Source organism: Leucoraja erinacea, chromosome 10 (genome assembly GCF_028641065.1).
Source record: "Leucoraja erinacea ecotype New England chromosome 10, Leri_hhj_1, whole genome shotgun sequence".
In the NCBI taxonomy this organism is placed as follows: domain Eukaryota; kingdom Metazoa; phylum Chordata; class Chondrichthyes; order Rajiformes; family Rajidae; genus Leucoraja; species Leucoraja erinaceus.
The window spans coordinates 26,202,423-26,219,787 of NC_073386.1; the positions used below are offsets into that span (position 1 = coordinate 26,202,423).

Here is a 17,365-nt window from a genome sequence, read left to right on the forward strand (position 1 = left end):
TTCGCCACCTCCAACCAAATCCCACCATTGGCCACATCTTCCCATCTCCTCCCCTTTCTGCAGAGGCCACATCTTCCCATCTCCTCCCCTTTCTGCAGAGGCTGTTCCCTCCCCCCTTGACCCCATCCAAGGACCCAAGGAGTCTTTCCAGGTGAGGAAGAAGTTCACCTGCACATCCTCCAACCTCATCTACTGCATCCGCTGTTCCAGGTGTCAACTTCTCTACATCGGCGAGACCAAGCACAGGCTTGGCAATCGCTCCCAACACCTCCGCTCAGTTCGCAATAACCAACCTGCTCTCCTGGTGGCTCAGCACCTCAACTCCTCCTCCCATTCCCAATCTGACCTTTGTGTCCTGGGCCTCTTCCATTGCCAGAGTGAGACCCAGCACAAAATGGAGGAACAGCATCTCATAGTTTGCTTGGGTAGTTTACACCCCAGTGGTATGAACATTGACTTCTCCAATTCCAGAAAGTCCTTCCTTTCTGCCTCTTTCTCCTCCCCAGCTCTCCCACAAGCCTACTGTCTCAGTCTCTTCCTTTCTTTTTTCCCCCCCCCCCCCCCCCCCCACATCAGTCTGGAGAAGGGTCTTGACTCGAAACTTCACCTGTTCCTTCTCTCCATAGACGCTGCCTCACCCGCTGAGTTTCTCCAGCATTTTTGTCTACTTCATATTTACCTATGTGCTGTCAGTAGGTTTAGCACCCATACCATTGGACCAATCACACTACAAAAGGTAGCTTACACAAATAGCGAAGTGCTTAAAATGTGTACGGTCATTTTAAACCTGTATATATACACACTGTTGCTGCAATGGATCTATAATTTGTAAAGAATGTTAACAATAAAATAAAGATTTGAAAAATATAACATATTATTTCTATTAAAATGGTGCAATTCCAAGTAATAAATGATAATGGACAGTCAGTGTAGAAACATCAAGGTTAATCAATGGAAACAGGATGAATCAATTTGAGTCTCAAAGCAAAGGGTCTGAATACTTATGTAAATGTGATATTTCAATTATTTCTTTTTAATTACTTTGCAAAAATTTCTAAATACCTGTTTTTGCTTTTTTATTATGGGGTATTGCGTATAGATTGATGATGAAAAAAAGAATGGAATCCATTTTAAAATAAGGCCGTAACGTAATAAAATATAGAAAATGTGAAGCGGTCTGAATACTTTCTGAATGCACTGTAAGTACAAAATAAAGGGCCTGTCCCACTTACGTGCCCTTGACACGCAGATTACGTGACCTTGTGGTCGCGTTGAGGCGCATGGGCATCATAGGGCCGCGAGGGGCCGATCCCACTGAGAAGCGCGGAGGGGTATGGAGATGTGCCCGACATCGCACGGGGCTCCGAAATTTTTGTATTGAACAAAATCTTCGCTCGCCAACAGCCTGTCGCGGAACTGACGGCCAAAGTGGGACAGGCCCAAGACCCTGGCGCGACGCAACGACTCACTTTCAACAGCAGCAGAAGCAGGCAAACGATCGCCGAGCTCGGCCTGGGGCTCACGGCCGTTGCGGTCCGGGTCCGCCTCCACTTCTACTCCCAGAGCGGGGCCAAGAAAATTGAAGATGGATACAAAATGTAGGAGTAACTCAGCGGGACCGGCAGCATCTCTGGAGAGAAGCAATGGGTGACGTTTTGGGTCAAGACCCTCTTTTCAGACTGAAGAGTCTCGACACGAAACGTCACCCACTGCTTCTCTCCAGAGATGCTGCCGGTTCCGCTGAGTTACTCCAGCTTTGTGTCCATCTTCAAATGACGTCACGCGCTCCAGACGGATGCACGTAATCACGCCCGACCTTCGCGGGACCATCGCTGCTCAACGCGACCACGAGGTTGCGTAATTTGCGTGCCAAGGACACGTAAGTGGGACAGGCCCTTAATGCTATCTACAAAGAAGTAGAATGACATTAAAAAACAGAATGCGAAATTTGGGGCACTAATTTGGACAATGGTTTTTGTTGGAAGCAGGACATAACACAGGAGAGAATATGTTATATCTACATGCAAAGTAAGGTATGCGAGATAGATTAAGATATAGCAAGAACCCAGCGTGGGGCTGAAACAAAGGACAATATTTGTCAGAGAATTCTAGATGAGTAAAGAATGCCAGGCAAAGAAGATATGGCACAATTTGCAAAAAGATAACTAATGAAGCAAAAAATGGAGTTTCAAATAAGCTGGGGTATAAACTTTTTGAAGATAGACAAAATGCTGGAATAACTCAGCGGGACAGGCAGCATCTCTGGAAAGAAGGAATGGATGACGTTTCAGGTCGAGAAACTTCTTCAGGTCTGATGAAGGGTCTCACCCCGAAACATCACCAATTCCTTCTCTCCAGAGATGCAGCATTTTGTGTCTGTCTTTGGTTTAAACCATTATCTACAGTTCCTTTCTACATGCAAGTTGATAGTTAGAATACAAGATCAAAGAAAAAGGAAAGAATGAGCAGGTAGTAAATGCAATTTGTGATGCTTATATCAAATATACCTGTACCGAGAGTGGTGTCTTATAGTTACAAACAAGTTTCTATAGTTAGATTATTCATTTCATGCTGTACAAAACTTCAATTGGAAAAGGCCAAAGACATGCCCAGTCTAAATGACTTTTGTTTCCAGGTACAGTAGAGGTTCATTTGCACCTCCTTCAATCTCATCTCTCTGATCTTAGAGAACCTGGCCAGGGAGAAGTTTGCTGCCGACGCCGCATTCGAAAGTCTTGCCCTCAAGTTTCGCAGCGTGAGCTGCCCGGACTCGACGAGCGAGCAACGATGGCGACAACGAGCCGCTCTGGGGGAAGAACAAACCTCTGCCCTCTCGGTCAACGAGCGCAACTCCACGATTCATTCAGTGGCAGTATGGCTGCAAGAGAGCCAATGAGCCTAAAGGCAAGGCTCCCTCTGTCCTGGAGTAGGATAAAAAAATATTGCGCCCCAATTTTTTTTTTCACTCTGGATTTTTTTTAAACTCTGGAAAAAAGGGGGGTGCGACCGCACCCATTGCACCCCACCTTCGGAAGGCCATGTATTGTAGCCGCTGCTCTAGGTGTCAGCTGCTCTACATCGGTGAGACCAAACGCAGGCTTGGCGATCGTGTCGCCCAACACCTCCGCTCGATTCCCAATAACCAACCTGATCTCCTGGTGGCTTAGCACTTCAACTGCCCCTCCCATTCCGAATCCAACTTTTCTGTCCTGGGCCTCCTACATGGCCAGAGTGAGGCCCACCGTAAATTGGAGGAGCAGCACCTCATTTTTCGCTTGGGCAGTTTACACCCCAGCGGTATGAATATTGATTTGGCCAATTTCAGATAGTCCCTGCTTTCTCCTCCCCTTCCAAGCTCTCCGTCAACCCACTGTCTCCGCCTCTTCCTTTCTTCTCCCCCCCTCACCTCACATCAGTCTGAAGAAAGGTCTCGACCCGAAACGCCACCTATTTCCTTCGCTCCATAGATGCTTCCTCGCCCACCGAGTTACTCCAGCATTTTTGTCTACCCGTATTTGCTGGAAATGGCTTGTCTGCATGAAAGAAACATTACCTTATGTCTCAATGTAATGGTACTGCAGTTAACACCATAATTGGAATACTCAAGAATCATTACAAAAAGTTCATTCAGAATTCAAAATAGTTTGGATGTTTGACTTTTTGCAACAAACAAGTGCAGGCAGTGAAGAAAGCGAATGGTATGTTTGCATTCATAGCAAAATAATTTGAGTATAGGAGCAGGGAGGTTCTACTACAGTTGTACAGGGCCTTGGTGAGACCACACCTGGCGTATTGTGTACAGTTTTGATCTCCTAACCCGAGGAAATACATTCTTGCCATAGAGGGAGTACAGGAAAGGTTCACCAGATTGATTCCTGGGATGGCAGGACTTTCATGTGAAGAATGAATGGGTAGACTCAGCTTGTACTCGCTAGAATTTAGAAGATTGAGGGGGGATATTATTGAAACTTACAAAATTCTTAGGGGGTTGGACAGGCTAGATGCAGGAAGATTGTTCCCGATGTTGGGGAAGTCCAGAACAAGGGGTCACAGTTTAAGGATAAGGGGAAAGTCTTTTAGGACCAAGATGAGAAAAACATTTTTCACACAGAGAGTGGCGAATCTCTGGAATTCTCTGCCACAGAAGGTAGTTGAGGCCAGTTCATTGGCTATACTTAAGAGGGAGTTAGATGTGGCCCTTGTGGCAAAAGGGATCAGGGGGTATGGAGAGAAGGCAGGTACGGGATACTGAGTTGGATGATCAGCCATGATCATATTGAAAGGCGGTGCAGGCTCGAAGGGCCGAATGGCCTACTCCTGTACCTATTTTCAATGTTTCTATAATATCTTTGTATAACAATTGTTTTGTTGCTCCCCGGAGTGTAGTACTTATTTATTTTCCCTACTTGGTCTGATCATCATCTCTCTGCATAAACAGAAGGTGACATCCTCTTATTTTGCCTGTCAGCATCTTTTATTCTAGGCATGCATAGACTGGATAGGCTGGACCCGAACCAAATATATGCGCTTTGGTCTCGCCTGGAAGCCAGGCTTGACATTGTAACAATCTATAGCATTGAGACATTGATTACATTACATACACCGCTATCTGTAGGAGGATTTTAATTTACAACCCAATGCAAAATGTCATATGCATGTGCTAAATAATGAGCAATATTAACAAATCTTTTCAAATCTGGTCAAAATAAAGATGAGACCAATATTGTTGTCACAAATTAAAAATATTAGTAACCATTAAATAGGAGTATTCAACCTTAGAATCAAAAGGTTGCAATCAAAGTTTCTTTATATCACACATTAAACAATTTAAAGAAACAAAACACTTGAATGAAGGTTGTAGGCTACACAAAGAATAAATAGCACCATGTGTTTGACAATATTTCCCAAAGTTTTACAGCAACATATTTAGTCATATTTAAATGGTGTCAAGTTGGGAGAAGGGGAAGTACAACGGGATCTGTGCGTCCTTGTTCATCGGTCAATGAAAGTAAGCAGCAGGCAGTGAAGAAAGCGAATGGCATGTTGGCCTGCAGAAGGACCTCTTTGCTCCTACACAGTGTAGAAGCAAAGAGGTCCTTCTGCAGTTGTATAGGGCCCTAGTGAAACCACACCTGGAGTAGTATGTGCAGTTTTGGTCCCCTAATTTGAGGAAGGACATTCTTGCTATTGAGGGAGTGCAGCATAGGTTCACAAGATTAATTCCCGGGATGGCGAGACTGTCCTGAGAGAATGGAGTGCCTGGGCTTGTATACTCTGGAGTTTAGAAGGATGACAGGACATTTTATTGAAACAGATAAGATTATTAAGGGTTTGGACACGCTAGAGGCGGGATATATGTTCCCGATGTTGGGGGAGTCCAGAACCAGGGACCACAGTTTAAGAATAAAGGGCAAGCCATTTAGAACGGAGACGGGGAAACACTTTTTCTCACAGAGAGTTGCAAGTCTGTGTAATTCTCTGCCTAGGGGGCGATGGAGGCCGCTTCTCTGGATACTTTCAAGAGAGAACTTGATAGGGCTCTTAAAGATAGGAGTCAGTGGATATGGGGTGAAGGCAGGAACGGGGTACTGATTGGGGATGATGACCCATGATCACATTGAATGGCAGTGCTGGCTCGAAGGGCCTACTCCTGCACCTATTGTCTATTGTCATATCATGCACAAGAAAAAAGATGCATCTGACTAGATTTACTATACCCAGTAAAACAAAGTGCTGGAATGACTCAGAACGTCAGGCAGCATCTATGGATAAGTGATGTTTCAGGTCAGAAGGTTCCTTGTGTCTCCGACTACACCCTTTATTTAAATGTAATCTTTAGCATGGTCACACATCGAAGCACTGCTGAAGTGCAAGAATTGGAGGAGCTCTTGATTTGGACAAGAGAAAAAGAGGGGCAATGCTCAGGATAGATTTAAAAATCAATACAAATTTTAAAATGGAGGCTGTCCCTTATCTGGTAACCAATGTAGGTTAGCAACCATAGATGCAAATAGTAAATGGAACTTGGTGTGATTAGGCAAGGTTGTGGATGACCCCAGGTTTTACAGAAATAATAGCTGGCTACAAGTGCACTGAAATTGGCAGATAAAAGTAACAAATATACCAATGATAGTTTCACCAGCAGATGTACTGTGACAGGGGCAAGTCTGGCAACTTCACAAAAGGTGGAACTATGACTATTTATTGATAGCATGGATGGAAGGACTGCTCATGGTTAAACAAAATTAAAGGTATCAATCAGTTTCATTCAGATGACGTGGATTGACGGCCTGCAAGCCAAGTTTATAGTTAGGTCCAAGATAATGACTCCAAGATAATGTGATATTTAATCAAACAATTTTTACTCTTTCATGTCCAGCTATTGGACAAAATCTGATAATTTAGAGCGAAGGGAGGGATCTAAAAAGATACAGCCAAGATGAATTGTATACAGCAAGTGTTCTTGTGGAAACTGGTGCTGTCCTTAGATAACATTGAGGGCCAGGATGTTGACAGTAAACGGGGAATCAAGAACCTATGGAGGACAATAGGTAAAAGTAATGAAACAGGAAGTAACTTGCAGGAGTTTCCCTGATTGTATCTGTATGAACAAGAACTGAACTAGGCAAGTGCATTTTCATCTGGCTAAAAGAATGGGGTCAACATTTTAAAAGTCTACAGACAGTCTACAGACAAGTCTAAATGGTGGCCGATTGGGAAAGGGGGAGATGCAGCGAGACCTGGGTGTCATGGTACACCAGTCATTGAAGGTAGGCATGCAGGTGCAGCAGGCAGTAAAGAAAGTGAATGGTATGTTAGCTTTCATTGCAAAAGGATTTGAGTATAGGAGCAGGGAGGTTCTACTGCAGTTGTACAGGGTCTTGGTGAGACCACACCTGGAGTATTGCGTACAGTTTTGGTCTCCAAATCTGAGGAAGGACATTATTGCCATAGAGGGAGCGCAGAGACGGTTCACCAGACTGATTCCTGGGATGTCAGGACTGTCTTATGAAGAAAGACTGGATAGACTTGGTTTATACTCTCTAGAATTTAGGAGATTGAGAGGGGATCTTATAGAAACTTACAAAATTCTTAAGGGGTTGGACAGGCTAGATGCAGGAAGATTGTTCCCGATGTTAGGGAAGTCCAGGACAAGAGGTCACAGCTTAAGGATAAGGGGGAAATCCTTTAAAACCAAGATGAGAAGAACTTTTTTCACACAGAGAGTGGTGAATCTCTGGAACTCTCTGCCACAGAGAGTAGTTGAGGCATGTTCATTGGCTATATTTAAGAGGGAGTTAGATGTGGCCCTTGTGGCTAAGGGGATCAGGGGGTATGGAGAGAAGGCAGGTACGGGATACTGAGTTGGATGATCAGCCATGATCATATTGAATGGCGGTGCTGGCTCGAAGGGCCGAATGGCCTACTCCTGCACCTAATTTCTATGTTTCTATGTTTCTATGACAGGATTAGACAAGCAGGCAGGGATAGTTTACCTTTGAAAATCATTTAGGATAGAGTGTATTATATCAGCTAACATGGGTGATAGGAAGGAAAGCTGGGTGACCAGTGGTTCAGAGATAAAAGTGTAAAGGGAATCAGTGATATATCTTACAGAGCATAATTTAAGGGTGGAAATGGTACAAAAAGATGGGCTCAATTAAAGTGACAAAGATTCGTTAATTTTTGATGTTTGGATGAGAGGGTAGCAAAGATGAGTGAGGGGTGGAATGAAGTATTAAGTTTAAATAACTTGTAGGTCAAGGTAGATTTATTTGCATTTCAGACAAACCATTTATCTATCGTTGACAATTTTGATCTTCAAACTCTGGAAATGGGCATGGGGCTGCATCAAGATCAATAGTCAATAAAATAAATTAACATTTTTGCCCAAAACCTAGATATTAAAAAGGTGGAAGCGAGTCTGCCTCAGTAGTTGCAACAACAAAAAAGTGAAAGGGGGCACAAAATATATTATATTATAAATTCATAAAATTTAGAACAGAACAAAATGTTTGACATTTTCCCTCAAAGAAAATGCTTTTGTAAAGTATTATGTTTTCTCTGCATCACATTTGACCTTTAACAAAGTTTGCCAACTATTTGGTTTCTTTGTGTTTAAACTTATGAACTATAGTTCAGCATAAAACATACCAGTAACTCTGAATAGTTAAAAAAAACATTTTACTTTCACTTGGTTAAAAGGCAACTGAAGACAATTCACATCGTGAAAATGGGATGGGCAAATGTGGGGAACGACGAGAGCAACGAGCTTGATTCCACAAAGAATAATGATGTCGGATCACATGGAAAAGGCTTAGGTCAAAACAAAGAGTAGAAGGAAGAATACTCATTCTTGCATGGCAAGGGGATTTACAAATTGCACAAGTTCTGCGAAATGGGTGTTTTTCTTGAGTATGTCAAACATTGCACTATGATTTTAAGGTATTACTCATAGATCTGTTCAAGTTCAGAAGAGGCAATCAATACAAATAGAAACATACATCTTTATAGAATCATAATCTGCCTCTGAAATAGGAAACCAACGATTCCTTATTTACTGCAGACACAACAGTATACTGATTTCACAAGGCCGTCCTGTTTTCCTCGACTACATTAATTGTGCCAAAAAATGTATCAATACCACAACGAATATTACGGAGTACTGCGCATTTAATTATTACACCGTTCCATAATGAAATGGAAAACAATATCTTAGGAGTTTTCAAAATGTTAAGTCCATGATTTGAACGTATAACATTTCGTTTGATTTGCAGTTATAATAAGCAAGTCATTGGCCGAACTTTAAAATACTGTACATAATTTCAACTCGCATGTCTGGTAGGCAGGGGGGCGGGGAGCAAAGGTGTTTAATCCCCATTGACTAAATGCAGATAATGAAAATAATAAACGTTAAATGAAATCCGACAATGGATCTGTTTAAACACTGGCAGCAACCCAGGATCCCGGTGCATTGAGAGCCATATGACAAAGAAACTTGCCAAAAAAAGACAAAGACAAACCTGATATGGCGGCGGCGGCTCCTGGTCTATTTCGGTGCCATCTCCGTAACTCGCCCGGTCAGAAGACTCATGAAGCAAAGAAATGTCGTCAGACGTCGGAGATTTCAAACAATTTCCCATATTTCTCCTTAAAATTTACACCGCATTTACCATTACTGCTTGACCGGGAAGGGGGGAGGTGGTGAGGAGGAACAAACGGGTGGAAAACGATGTAATTGAAATAAATGTTTCTTTCGGAGGACCGTCACTGCTTTGTTTTCTTTCACCAGTAATCGCAGAGCATTTCCTTCTGCCAGGAGCAAGGCCGCGCAGCTTCGTGCTGCGGGAATAGGAAACAAATAACAAGCCGCCCCGACACTCGGAGGCGGGTGAGGAGACAGCCGGGGACTACCAGCTTTCAATTAATACAAGACGATCAAGTGTTTTATTAAACATGTGGCAGTTGTGTTTTCTAACAAAGGAGCCCGCTGGATTACTGAATCTTCCGCCTACACCCCTCAACTGCAGCTTTCCCCTTTATTTCATCGTCTTCTTCCTCCCTGCGCCTCAAAACTGGCCTGTTTGCGTGAGGATTTGCGTATTACGTCACTGCCCGATGCACGCACACTGACGTCAGCGGATTGTTGCGACCACTCGGAACGAAGCTGCAATGTAGGTGGAAGTGGTTGCATACAATCAGTGACATTAATTTTACTGTTGTATGCCTCCTTGTCACCTCCCCCTCAGCTAACAATGAATCATTCCATATTTCCTTATCATCGTCTGCTTTGATCTCTAGATTATCTCTCCCCTGACTCTCAGTCTGAAGCAGGGTCTCGACCAGGAATGCCACCCATCATTTCTCTCCAGTGATGCTGCCTAACCGACTGAGTTACTCCAGCATTTTGTGTCTATCTTCGGCGTAAACCAGCACCTGCACCCTACGCGAGGGTGGGATGTGGTTGTACCAAATTGCTGGTATCCACTCAAAACATACCGTCCATACTTTCGTTTAAGAAGGAACTGTAGATGCTGGGAAATCGAAGGTAGACACAAATGCTGGAGGAACTCAGTGGGTGCAGCAGCATGATGCACCCGCTGAGTTTCTCCAGCATTTTTGTCTACCGTCCATACTTTCAATGCTTTACCCACTCCAGATGTTGTGTGGACCTCGTTTCCTTCTCCCAGAGCTTCCTTTGCAAATCGGTTGCTGCCTTTCCTACATTTCGACTGTGCCATACCTTAAAAAAGTTTTGGTTTTAAAAGTGAAATTTCGTGGATGCCAGAAATTTAAACAAAAAAACAACCATGCAGCACCGACAAATATATGTTTCAGATCGACAACTTCTCAAGACTGACTATAACTATTTCTAATCTAGAATGGAAACAATTAATCATATGGAATAGATAGGGTGTAACAATTAGGAACTGCAGAGGGAAATGCTGGTTTATATAAAAAACAATAGATTGGGGAATGTACAGTCGTTTTCCCCAGAGTAGAGCAATCAAGAACTAGAGGAAAACTGACACAAAGTGCTTTAGTAATTCCGTAATTCCGCATGATTTTAGTAATTCCGCGCGTTAGGCAGCATCTCTGGAGAACATGGATAGGCGACATTTCGGGTCCAGATCTTTCCTTAGACGATGTCCTGAAGCATCACCTATACATGTTCTCCAGAGATGCTTCTTGACATGCTGTTACTCCAGCACTTTGTGTCCCTTTGTGTATTAACCAGCATCTGAATTTCCTTGTTTCTACAAGAACTAGAGGACATAATTTTAAGGCGAGAGGGAAAAATTTAGTAGGAACCCGAGGAGCAAGAGTTTCACACATAAGGTGTGGGTCTATGACATCACTGCCAGAGGAAGTAGCTGAGGCAGGTACAATTACAACATTTAAAATACATTTAGACAGGTGCATGGATAGATATGGTTTAGATATTTATGTATGGGCCAAATGTAGATAAATGGAACTAGTTTAGATGCATGAGTTGACACAAATTGCCTTTTTCCATGCTGTGTGACAAATGGCCCTTTTCCATGCTGTGTGACTACGGCTCATTATGAGTCAATGAGACTCATTAGGGCTAATTATTTTTCAAGCTGCAGAGTCAGATCTAAAGAGAGGAAAAATATAAAGAGGAGGGGCAGATTGGAAGGCAAGGGAGATTAGAATGACTAAGGGGACGACGAGAGGCACATATGGAGAATGTTGTGGTATTCAAAACAAAAACTTGTAGTTGGTTAGGGAAAAATGAGAATAGCGTATCTTAATACAGGAAGTTGTTGAGTGAGAAAATGAACTAGTCCGAATATGAGAACACTTCTGGACATTTATAATATTATAACCCTGACATTTCTTAGAGCACTAAATCTGGAGCCAGAAGAAGGGATATGGGTGAAATGAGGGAGGGAAAAAGTGTGGGGAAGGAAATATGGGATTTGCGGATGCGAGATGAATATGCAAATTGTAATATCAACACCTGACCGACTGATTTATTTTTCCTATCTCTATATCTCCTCCTGCCTCTCTCTTGACTAGAGGGTATACCCAGACAGATAAGATCAGTGACAGAATTGAAGTAATTACAACTTTGGTGAAGAAGCCATGATCCAATGGGAGATACAAGAAGATATTGGGGAATTAGTGTTCAAGTACTGCTTGCCAAATAACAGCAACAAAATGATAGCAGCAGATTCAATGAAAGTATCAGCATTTCATTTGGAGTGCCATGAGTTCAGCTTAGAGTGAGTGAGAGCAGAGAAATTATGATGGTGTATGCCAGTACCCAATATAAGAATCTAGATTGGTAAAAGAGGGGAGAGTTTAGGTAGAATGAGAATGCTGAATATAACTCCTTACCAAAGAAGTGAGTGCAGAAATGTTTGTGATTAACATTTTTGAACTCGTCAGCAATTTGTGTGTCTAGATAACAATTGACATTTGTTTGAAAAAAAAATCTATGCTTGAACCTTCTCTACTAAAGTTGGAAGGAATTTTGAGTTATTTTTCCCTCCAATATGAACTGACTGCAATTTCTCTACGATGGAATAGGAATAATCCTATTCTGCTAATCCACATAAAAAATGGTCTGAATTGACATTGTGAACTGTCGAAGATGAGTATAAGGTTCTACAAGTCCTTGCAGTTCAATGCACAAATTCATTGCATCAACTGACAGCACTTTAATAATTTTTTGACTCGACACTTTAAAATTACACAAGCATTAAAGTGGTCCAAAATTGCTCATTAAAATTAAAGATTTTCAGTTCTACCATGCAGTTATTTTTTTGGCCATTTAATGAAATATATCGTAGTGGCATCATTATCATGCAATAACAACTGATGGACATTACTTTCATTTTAACTGAGAACAGTGTATTTCCCACAGGTGAAATAAAAGTAGTACTTCAATTTGTGATATCTGTTTATTGTAAAACTATTCTCAAAATATATTTAATTTCTATGTATATCAGGCTAAGGGTTGTTGACTAAATTTACTAAGAAGATAATAGCTTTCTTGATTAACAACAGCATTATCAGTTCAGATTAAAATAAATTGCATGTTCCATGATATAACTTTATTATGGGAAGAATCCCGAAAGCCAGGGGCTGCCAAATTCCTTTCAGTTCCAAAAAAGTACTCCTGCTCACACTGAGGACAGTATTAGACCTTTCTTCTTCCCGCCCCCACCACCACCACATCAGTCTGAAGAAGGGTCTCGACCTGAAACGTCACCTATTCCTTCGCTCCATAAATGCTGCCTCACCCGCTGAGTTTCTCCAGCATTTTTATCTACCTTCGGTTTTTCCAGCATCTGCAGTTCCTTCTTAAACAGACGAAAGGTCTTTGCATCTGGAACAATTGGTAAGCTGCTTCTCTCTAGCAGTAATTAACCATATAATTTTAACTGTCCTGTGTATATAGCTTCTAATGAACAAGTAGGGTTAAAAATAACAATGACGTATCAGATCTCCATGCCATTAAAATTACATTAATGTGTAGTTAACTAACACATAGAAATGAAAGTTGAGAAAAAGCAGCAAGATAAATTGATCCAGAATTTTTTGGAGCCAAACACCTTGATGTGACAGAAATTATGGAATTTTTTCCCCGTATGCTGTCACTTCAATTGATTTTACTGCAATTGCAAAATGATTACAATTTAGCGAGATCGGTAGGAAATCGAGATTGTTGTATTGTCTTCTTAACCAATTAAATTTAAGGCATGAAATGGGTAACAGTCCTAAAGTGGTAATTCTGCCTATATTATCATGTTATTTGGAAGATAATATTCTAAGTGTTTTTTATCGAATAAACAGTATCAATGACATTTTTGTCCAGTTTGGCACTATTCAATTTGTGCCTTTTGTATTTTATTTAAATGCTATTATATGGTTGCATTCCTGAATGTATGTAAAGGATTGATTTCCACATGTAGTTTTTCAAATATGGTTTACATCAATGTTATGCCAAACAATTATCATTAATTTGCAATTAGTTTCAAAATTAAAGGCAATGGGAAGAGTGAAAAAACCCATCAATGTGTTTCTTAGGTTGCAATAGAACAGCAGCAACCTTCTGCAGCCTTGCAGCTTTCTAGCAATTTTGGGCAGGCTCACAAGGTTGAGAGACAAACACTTGAACAGTTGTTTGATAATTTGCAACTCACATCTCCTCGATCCATGTGACAATTCTTTTTTTTTTCAATCGTTACATTGCCTGTGAACATTTTATTTTTGTAATAAAGTTTGTACCACAAAAGTAGATTCAAAAAGATGCAGCAAAAATGAAGCATTATCTAAGCTGGCATTATATTGTTGCTAAAGTATTGACAACTATTTGTAGACATCTTTCTTTTTGTCTTCAATGGAGATGATAACTGATAACCCCACTCCCATCGGATGCCTGTGATCAGAGAAATTTCTCCCCAGAATCTGTGTGAGGCCCCAACATGCATAGCGCCTTATGAAATCTCAAGATGTCCCATTGTTCTTTAGTGCCAACCAATGTTTTTAAAAAATCGACCCTATTGTGTTGCAGGAAACCTGGCAATACCAGCTGATTTTTTTAATGTTCACTTGGAAGGGCACGCGGTGTTTTCATGATGTTAATATCTACAGTAGTCTGAGTTGCTGCTCTTCTGGAACTGCAGCACTCTCTGCACTGTATGAGAGTCTCAGTCCACTTTTCTCTTATGCTCAAGTTTCTGCTGTGAGTGCTATTATTAACTGTGTTTTTGCTGCAACAGAAAGCAGAAGAGAGAAGAGGGTGTGAGAGAATGAACCTACATTTATTCAAATACCTCTCATTATCAGAACATTTTAAAATGATTCACAACCAATATAGTTTGATTTGCATTCACCTAGAAAATAGGAAGTCAATTTGTACACGTAAGTGACATTTAATATGCTTTTTGTGGTATGAGTGAGAAATCTGACAACAGGGGGACATTTAATTTGAAGCTTGGCAAATATGTAAATGCACTAATCTCCACATACTCAATAACCTACTGTCTAGTTTAAGTGATCAGGTGTTGGAATGGGATTTAATAACTAACATTGGACTCATAAATAATAATGGTTGCACTGAGCCAAACTGGCATTTTGGAAAATGTAATTTAAAATTTCCATAGCAGGAGAAGACAAAATGTCTGTATCAAAAAAGAAACATACAATGGATTATTTTCCCCAAATGAAATGGACTAGAATAGTTTACTGGGCCAATCCAGCAGCCTCTGAACTATTTTTATAAGTTAGATGAATTGGCTTTGGTTTCTGGTGGAATTTCCCTTATACACAGGAAGCCTGTGATGCGGGTACACAAAAATGCTGGAAAAACTCAGCGGGTGCAACAGCATCTATGGAGCGAAGGAAATAGGCAATTGCATTCAATGACAATTGAACACTCGTTGAAAGCAATAAGAGAAAAAACTATTTAAGAAATCTTAAGTAAATGTAAAACTAAGGCTCCCTATAAATGACAAGCCTTCACTAATGATATGGGAGATAATAGACAATAGACAATAGGTGCAGGAGTAGGCCATTTGGCCCTTCTAGCCAGCACCGCTGTTTAATGTGATCATGGCTGATCATCCCCAATCAGTACCCCGTTCCTGCCTTCTCCCCATATCCCCGGACTCTGCTATCTTTAAGAGCCCTCTCTTGAAAGTATCCAGAGAACCGCCCTCCACTGCTCTATGAGGCAGAGAATTCCACAGGCTCACAACTCTCTGTGTGAAAAAGTGTTTCCTCGTCTCCATCCTAAATGGCTTACCCTTTATTCACAAACTGTGGCCCTTGGTTCTGGACTCCCCCAACATCGGGAACATGTTCCCTACCTCTAGCGTGTCCAAACCCTTAATAATCTTATCTGTTTCAATAAGATCTCCTCTCATCCTTCTAAACTCCAGAGAATACAAGCCGCTCCATTCTCTCAGCAGTCCCGCTAGCCCTGGAATTAACCTTGTAAACCTACGGTGCATTCCCTCAATAGCAAGAATGTCCTTTCTCAAATTAGGGGACCAAAACTGAACACAATAATCCAGGTGTGGTCTCACTAGGGCCTTGTACAACTGTAGAAGGTCATTTTTGCTCCTATACTCAACTCCTCTTGTTATGAAGGCCAACATGCCATTCACTTTCTTCACTGCCTGCTGTACCTGCATGCTTACTTTCATTGACTGATGAACAGGGACCCCCAGATCCTGTTATACTTCCCCTTTTCCTAACTTGATACCATTTAGATAATAATCTGCCTTCCTGTTTTTGCTACCAAAGTGGATAACCTCACATTTATCCACATTAAACTGCATCTGCCATGCATCTGCCCACTCACCAAACCTGTCCAAGTCACTCTGCATTCTCATAGCATCCTCCTCACAGTTCACACCGCCACCCAGCTTTGTGCCATCTGCAAATTTGCTAATGTTACTTTGAATCCCTTCATCTAAATCATTGATGTATATTGTAAATGGCTGCGGTCCCAGCACCGAGCCTTGCGGTACCCCACTAGTCACTGCCTGCCATTCTGAAAGGGACCCGTTAATCCCTACTCTTTGTTTCCTGTCTGCCAACCAATTTACTATCCATGTGAGCACTCTACCCCCAATACCATGTGCCCTAATTTTGTCCAGTAATCTCCTATGTGGGACCTTATCAAAATCCTTCTGAAAGTCCAGGTACACTACATCCACTGGCTCTCCTTTGTTCATTTTCCTGGTTACATCCTCAAAAAATTCCAGAAGATTAGTCAAGCATGATATCTAAATGTGCCGCTATTTCTTCTTTTATAATTGACTCCAGCATCTTCCCCACCACCGATGTCAGGCTAACTGGTCTATAATTCCCTGTTTTCTCTCTCCCACCTTTCTTAAAAATCCACAGGAACTAATCCTGAATCTATAGAACATTGGATAATGATCACCAATGCGTCCATGATTTCTAGAACCACTTCCTTAAATACCCTGGGATGCAGGCCATCAGGCCGTGGGGATTTATCAGCCTTCAGTCCCATCAGTCTGCCCAACACCATATCCTGCCTAATGTGCATTTCCTTCAGTTACTCCGTCGTCACCCCAGATCCTCTGGCCACTAGTACATCAGAAAATTGTTTGTGTCCTCCTTAGTGAAGACAGATCCAAAGTACCTGTAAAGAGATATGGTATCCAATAAAAATCCACCACCAGGACCTTCCCCAAACTTTGCAAAAATAGAACTTTTGGTGCTTTCTATATTGTCTCTTTATTGTAATCTCTAAGGTTGAAATTACAGCCAGGTTTCTCATGTTTTTGCCCTGTCACGACTTACATTTCATGAGATATCACTAACTAGCTAAGACGTGCGGTTTCGTAGGTTAATTGGCTTCTGTAAATTGCCCCTAGTGTGTAGGATGTGAAAGTGGGATAACATAGAACTAGTGTACAGGTTATTGATGGTCAGCGTGGACATGGGGTTGAAAAGCCTGTTTCCACGCTATATCTTTGAACTAAAATCTTTGAACATGAAAAAATGAACATGAAATATAATCATCAACATGAAGTCTTGCAAAAATGTGAATATTATTCCTCATTGCCCACCCTTGTCACCTTTCACACAATATTTGTTTCATTTTAAATTCATCTCTTCACTGAATAGCATCATGGCAGGTTGTCCTTTCCGTTTATAAATCTTATAGGTACTCATCAAATGGCCCATATATGAACACATGCAGTCACATAAATTCATGGATAGCTAGGACCAGAAGAATACAAAATGGGTGGATTACTCATTTTCCTGTAAGTCATGATCACAATGACCCCATTTAGCCATTCAAAACAATGTCAGCTTTCAGAAAACCTCACCAGACTCATTCCGTGACTTA

The 17,365-nt window shown here is 41.5% G+C and overlaps 2 protein-coding genes across 2 annotated transcripts in view; both read right to left on the minus strand.

Moving 5' to 3' along the window:
• rnf11b (ring finger protein 11b) overlaps positions 1-9,612 on the minus strand; it is a 28,844-nt gene extending 19,232 nt beyond the window's left edge. Inside the window, exon 1 of the mRNA XM_055641784.1 lies at positions 9,024-9,612. Within this exon, the coding sequence (XP_055497759.1) occupies positions 9,024-9,143 (120 nt within the window). The 5' untranslated portion in view covers positions 9,144-9,612. The remainder of the gene's footprint in view (positions 1-9,023) is intronic.
• A 2,872-nt stretch (positions 9,613-12,484) lies between these two features.
• LOC129700944 (uncharacterized) overlaps positions 12,485-17,365 on the minus strand; it is a 66,655-nt gene continuing 61,774 nt past the window's right edge. The window contains exon 9 of the mRNA XM_055641796.1: positions 12,485-14,246. The gene's annotated coding sequence lies outside the window, so the exon portion shown is untranslated. The remainder of the gene's footprint in view (positions 14,247-17,365) is intronic.